The 6,591-nt window shown below is 35.5% G+C and overlaps 1 protein-coding gene across 7 annotated transcripts; it reads right to left on the minus strand.

Moving 5' to 3' along the window:
• Positions 1 to 5,928, minus strand: LOC107015688 (CTD small phosphatase-like protein 2). 7 transcript variants are annotated; one of them, XM_015216032.2, is made up of 9 exons: positions 5,778 to 5,928; positions 5,659 to 5,689; positions 3,796 to 3,988; positions 3,169 to 3,311; positions 2,938 to 3,034; positions 2,725 to 2,835; positions 2,325 to 2,600; positions 1,056 to 1,393; positions 1 to 567 (listed from the first exon to the last, which is right to left on the minus strand). In XM_015216032.2, exons 3-9 carry the CDS (start codon positions 3,947 to 3,949, stop codon positions 352 to 354), a joined length of 1,335 nt encoding a protein of 444 aa, XP_015071518.1. In that variant the 5' UTR covers positions 3,950 to 3,988; positions 5,659 to 5,689; positions 5,778 to 5,928; the 3' UTR covers positions 1 to 351. The 7 variants fall into 7 exon arrangements, with proteins under 7 accessions (XP_015071518.1, XP_015071519.1, XP_027772572.1 ...); XM_015216033.2 differs by having other exon boundaries at positions 5,603 to 5,689; XM_027916771.1 differs by having other exon boundaries at positions 5,766 to 5,916.
• Between the last annotated feature and the right edge of the window lie 663 nt (positions 5,929 to 6,591).

Raw genomic sequence — 6,591 nt, forward strand, 5'->3', positions numbered from 1 at the left:
TAAGTGATAGCACATTAATTAATCACCATATTTCATTCTCACCTACCTGAAGGAAGAAACAAGTACAAATGAGGAAAGACAAGTTGCAACACAATATTTGAACTAATGTTTAGAGGCTGACCACAAGGTTTCAGACATAAAACTTATTCAGGGGGTTGTTCCTCCAACATCAAAGCTTCGTTATGACACCATTACAAGATAAATGAGCATTACATAAATTAACCAACATTACAAACCAGCCTCTCTAGCAAACTGGCTTCACCTTCACAGCCAATTCCTCCAACTCATCTAGAGCCATTGAAATCTAAAATTCAAGTTACCAAGACTGAATCTATATGGGCAGGCACATCCTTATCTCTCAAACGCATCTCCTATAATAGAATTAAAAGGACAAGCAGCAGCAGCTATTCTCTCCCGAAGGTTGAATTTGCTTGAGATAATCGGTCTAACATCTTCCACTCCGACTAAGCTTTCCAAAAATGGGAGCAGTGACAGTAACTCTTTGTCATAAGGGTCATCAAACCAGCTCTCAATTGGAACACCATTGTCCACCTGGAAGCCAAATGCCTGCAAATAAAACTCTCTACCACATCAGGGTAGCAAAGTGGAGAATGACATTCTAAACAGGAGTAATTGCCCACAAAAACACATACAAGTGCTCAAGCAGTTGTGAATTATTAACACATTACCAGATAAGATGATGCTCAACAAAAGTAATCCAATAGGAAGGCGATACATACACTCTTTCATTAACTTTTATTTTTAAATGGTATCGTTTAAGCTTTCAGCAAAATACTACTTAGCAAGATTATCAGTTCAATCATTTCAAGAAACAGGGGAAGAAACCAACCATAAACATGTTTCTTTCCAGCTTTTATGAACATAAAAGTTTAATAGCTCTTGTAAATGCTCATGTATCAGGTTGCTTGAGAAAAAAGAAGCAAAGGACCAGAACTTAATGTGTGAAAGAAATAAAGATAGAAAAGACCAGGTAGAGCATGGATCAATCATATTAAAGGAACATTATTTAGCACAGAGGGATTCTGACACAGCACCTGAGGAGAGTTATCGATGATAATCACATGTGCTAAATCACGGCCAAGAACTGACAGATCTTTAAGGTAATTGCCATCAACAAATATACAAGACTCCCGGTAAACACGATGCCTGAATACTTTTCTCTTTGGATCAAGCACATTCAAAAGCTGCTCAGCATAAATGCTCTGGCTTGCAGTAAATATGATAATCTCAAATAGGCTGGATACTCTATCCATAAAATCTTGGAGATGAGGACGGCATCGAACATATACGGTATGATCTTTCAGATTGAAATTCACTGAGAATGTGAAATCTGCATCATCACAAGGCTCAAGTGTAGAGTGCACCAAAGTCTCTGTCAAATATAAAAGATTAGACTCAGCTTAACACGCCCAATAAGAAATGATGAGCATATACTACCATTTGACTAGGAAATCTGAGTAGATGTTTGAAAAGGAAAACAACAAGCATTGACCATAGCACCCATGTCGGATGTACAAACATAAGAGCACAATTCAATAGGCATCACATATTCACTTGGGCATGCGCTAATTTGCATGAGTATGTCCAACACAATTTCCCAAGGGAGGAAATGGCATCATCTTCCAGTCTTGGTTTTTTTTGTAGTTCTCGGAGTAGACCCAACAATGTAAATGGTAAGCCTACACAGGACAGATAGCCTTGGTAGGAGATTTGGAATATTTTCTCTTTCTTTTAAATTTTATCAGAGGAGAGAAGGAATATCTATCATAGCGAATCCCCATCACCAAGCAATGCCTCATGATAGCCAACTAAGTTCAAGGGAGAAAGAAGTATAGCAACAGTTATAAAGATCATCACTATAGAGCATATTGCAAAATTGATACATATATGAATGGTACATCTATCCACAACCAAATATCCTTTCTTTTTTGGACATATTCTAGCCAGTTTGGCGCACTCAACTATTCCACTAGGTAACTCAAGCTTAGGTAGATGGAAAGAGATCTTACTGCCCCTGTTGGGATTTGTACCACAACTAATATCTTGTTTTGGCTCAGAAATTTCTTAAGAGGAGCTGATTATACTGATTGAGGAATGCCTATGGACCACAATTACTTGAGAAAAGGACACCACTTTCCAGAGAAGAAAAAAGAAAACCATTTAACTTAATACCATTTTACTTTTGGGGTATATACTAAAAGTCTAAAACTTATCATTTTCCCTTGTTGAAACTGAACATTACAGGAACAGACCAAAAAAGAAGGAAACAATAAGTTTAGCCTTGAGGATATAGACTGCAATACCATCCAAGTCCAAAACAAGAGTGGTGGATGGGCAACTCCGTGTCTGTTTAGGCAACAACACAGGCCGAAATGTTGGAACAACTGAGGACAAGTCTGGTAAATTCTTAATGAAAAAATATGGATCGAAGTCATCAAACTCTTCAGTTTCCTCTTCCTCCATATTAACATCAGCAGGCAACTGAACTTGACTAAATTCATCAATGCATTCCAGTTTGGAATCTTTGACAGAGAGATGCACAGCTGAAACTTCAGATGACATATGCTGGTCCCCTAAATCTGTAAAAAAGCCAAATGCACATAATTAGCAATTGGATAAATCATAAGTCATATACAATTTTGACTAATCATGACTATATCTGACATTACCAACAGCACGTGTACTATCACATAAAAACCCTACCTGTAGCCTCGTCTAGCACAAAATGACCTGTCAGCAAATCAACCTCTACATTTTCTTTTCCAGGCTCCTGCAATGGCTGGTCTGCTTGCTGGAAGAATTTGAGGAAGTCTGCTGAGGGAAAAAATAAAAATATGATAGGATTTTGAAAGATGAGAAATTAGAATGTTAATTCAGAAACCTTCTCAACACTTAACTGCCAAAGAATCTACCTACCACGGTTAGAAATTTCCCCTCCAACACTTCTGGATATATGGAAGGTGGGAGAAAATATTGTATCACTTCTGCAACTATCACTTTCACCATCATAGTCCTACATTAAGAAATATAATTAGATAATACACAACAACAACCATTCTATTGCAATTCTCACTTTAAAACATCTGCATTTAACAGGGTGAGCTTAGATACCAAACAATACCACATAAAGCAAATGCAAATCATCACCTTATCAATAGTAATGGTATTATAATCATGAACAACGTCATGAGCGCCTGAAGCAGCAGAAGTAGCATCAGCCACCAACCCAAACCTTATATCCAAATCTGTACTGACAACATGTTTCTCAATCTTTTTCGAAAAATTGCTTCCTATAAACACAAATATAGTAAATGAGAGGTGAGTTGCCCCAGATAATCAAATGTGCTCTTCCAGGACTATAGGAATATAAACAAGGAGTAGAGTCAACACCAAAGAAACTAATCAGCTCGGAAAACATTATGCATTGACTAGGACCATGGAAGGTTGATTCCTGGACCATATTTCAGTGATTGTTCCCAAGGAGCAACGGGAACATGCAGAGGGATACAAAAGGTGGTGAAAGCATACGGAAAATCACTTCAAATTGTACCATTTTTAGATTTTATTTCTTGTTAGATGGTTTTCCAGGAGAGAACAGTCAGTTCTCTATGTGGAAACAACTGAGATCAAAGAATAGTATAGGGAAAACAACAAAAGAAAGCAGGAAGCAATTACGGATATAAATACAGAAAAAATCTAATCTATCATTACCACATCACAAACACTTTGAATCAGAAGCTTTCTGCCTTGGTAATACATGCAAAAACTACTTACCTGATTTTTGCTTCCTTACTGAAGATGCTATAAGTTCCTTAGCTTGCTTTGCCTCAGTTTGCACTTTCTCGGACATTTTTCGCTGCTGCCTTGAAACCTTTGGACTAGCCAGCTCCCGTTGATTTCTCCCATTTAATTTTTTCTTAGTCTGCATATCCAACTACAGCAGAGTCCACTCTACAGATGCTTTATCCTGTTTAAAGAATTGTGACAAAGAAGAATTGAATCACTCCTTGTTCAAGGACACATAGTCTCCTGGAAAGAATTACAGTCAAGAAATAGATATAGACAGTTTGTTACAAGTTCTAGTGAAGTAAATACAGAATGAACATGAAATCTCTCTGAATAATTGTATAAAGCCACAGAAGTCTCTCTGCATGTACAAGTGATAATTCATTGCATATAATGATGACTTGAAAACAGGTTGCACCACGTAGCAGCATTTTTTGCAGACAAACCTCTGTTACCATGTATAGCAGATATTAGTACTTAAAACTCATTGTTGCTTAAAAGGATGGTGCATGTATACAGATGAACAAGTTACACAACATGCTCAAAAATAGACAGAGAGCAAGTATCAAACAACACATCGATCAACATACCTATAAATTAAACAGGAAACAAAAATCTAAGCTGATGGTAAAACGCAATAATTAATGTGTTAAGAGTCAGCAAGGTAATAAACCTTTTACTGTCTTTCTCACGAGAGCTTTTAGAATTCAACTACCAATTGTCAAACTCTTAAAGCATTGGTTAATAGGACTACACTTTATTTTCTTAATTTATTTTTCTTTAGAGGGGTCAACAAGTAACTGTAGTGTAAATGCACAAAACTATGTCATTCTATGCATGAAGATATATTGCATAAGTTAGTAGGCAGCGATGTGGCCCCAAAGCTTTGGTCTAGTGCTAAGAGAACAATGCATGATGTGTGAGTTAGGCACATATCACAGGTTTGAACCGTGTGCCGAAGACAAAAAGCCTAGTATTTAAGTAGAGAAGGTAAAGGGGTGGCCCATTATCTATCAACTTTGAAACCATGTCACTGGCCTTGGGGATTTTTCAGTTGTCAAAAAAAAGTTGATAGGAAAGAATTCTTAAAATTAAAGGTCGCAAACAAATGGAACTAAATGCGGCACCATAGAAAAATAACATGTGCTTGGAATCTCTCTACTTAGCTTTACCTATCCAGAATAAAAATAAGGAAACTAAACTTCAAAAAGGAAATTTCCACAGTAAAAGAGTTGAACAATACTAATTCCTTGAGCATCAATTCCCTTTATTAAAGGTTTTGACCCAACCAAGCAAACAAGACATCTAAATGGGTGATGAGCTAGAGTCTCAGTGCAGCTTCCAGCAGATATAAAAACCTTAGAGAATTAAATGGATTTTCACGTTTTTAAATTACTTTTATCATTCATTGACAAATAGAGGAAGATGATGAAATCAATTTTTTTTACACATCTTTCTGATAAGTCGCGGATGACTAAAAAAGTTTATGTTCCTCGAGCAATAAACTAACTATTTTGAATAAGTAATCAATTAACTAGTTACCCCAAACATAGAATATGGTGATCAATCTTTTTTATTTTGGGAAACTGTGCCTATTACAATCTCCATATATTGCACAACAAACTTTTATACGGCACTGCAAGCCAAGTCTATTAGAAAAGACTATGGTTTCCTGGATGCATATAAGCAAAGAAGAGTATTCAAAGTGTGGGAAAAGGAAAGACATGAATGCATCAATAGATTTGTAAGTAGTCGCATTTCAATAAACTATGATTTACAGAAAATTAATTCTAACTTTGTAAGTAAACCGAGAGTTGAATTAAGCGAGCTGAAACATCCACATCCACATACCTAGCTAGAGTATAAACTTCAAAATCAGTTCCTGCAAGTAAGGAGCTCAAATATTTATTTGAAGAAACGAAGGAGAAAAGCATGAAAACGAAAAATTAGGGTTTTACCAGCCACACAACCTGAAAAAGTTCAAATTAATGTTTGAACCAAAAATATTTCCCTCCAAAGATTGAAAACGAAAAAAAGAGGGGGAAAAGGGACGAGTACCCACCAGGAATCAAAAATCAAAATTTTTACTACTACTACGGACTATATATTTTGTCCAGGAAAAACAGGGTGGGCGTTCAATATATATATATATAAAATATTCATTTCATTTATTTATTTGTTTTCGGTTACACTATTATTATTAATAATAATAATAATAATCTACTTTTGTGTTTTTTTCTTTCTCTTCAACATGCACTAAGGGACTTTTAATTTTCGGGGCAAAGTTAGTTTTGGTGTGCAAATAGGATATGTATTAATTTTAAATAATATTCGGTTGGGGAGGTTTTAAATGTTGTGTAAAAATTATTCATTTGTTAATTAATGAGAATGTAATTATTTAAAATTTATTAAATATAAATTTATAGATTGATTCGGATTATATTAAATTCGTAAATATATTAATTCAAATAAATATTGTGGATTGATATAATTGAGTTAAATATTTAAATCAAATAAATATGGATTTAATTAAAGTCTAAATTAATTGATTTGGACTACAATGGATGAACCCAATTTGTTAAGCCCAATTTCTTCTCATTCTAGAGCCCATCTTGGCGCCACGTATGCAAATGATGTGGCATGTCAAGTCAAATAAGGAACCAATAGGATCATGACATGTGTGAAAGATGACAAGCCCGCTCCATAAAGTTCATATGCCATGTCACTTAAATTTGATTGGCCGAACGGAATCCTATTCCAATCGCAACTCCACTATTCTAAAAC

The sequence above is a fragment of the Solanum pennellii genome, chromosome 4, assembly GCF_001406875.1.
Source record: "Solanum pennellii chromosome 4, SPENNV200".
Lineage (NCBI taxonomy): Eukaryota > Viridiplantae > Streptophyta > Magnoliopsida > Solanales > Solanaceae > Solanum > Solanum pennellii.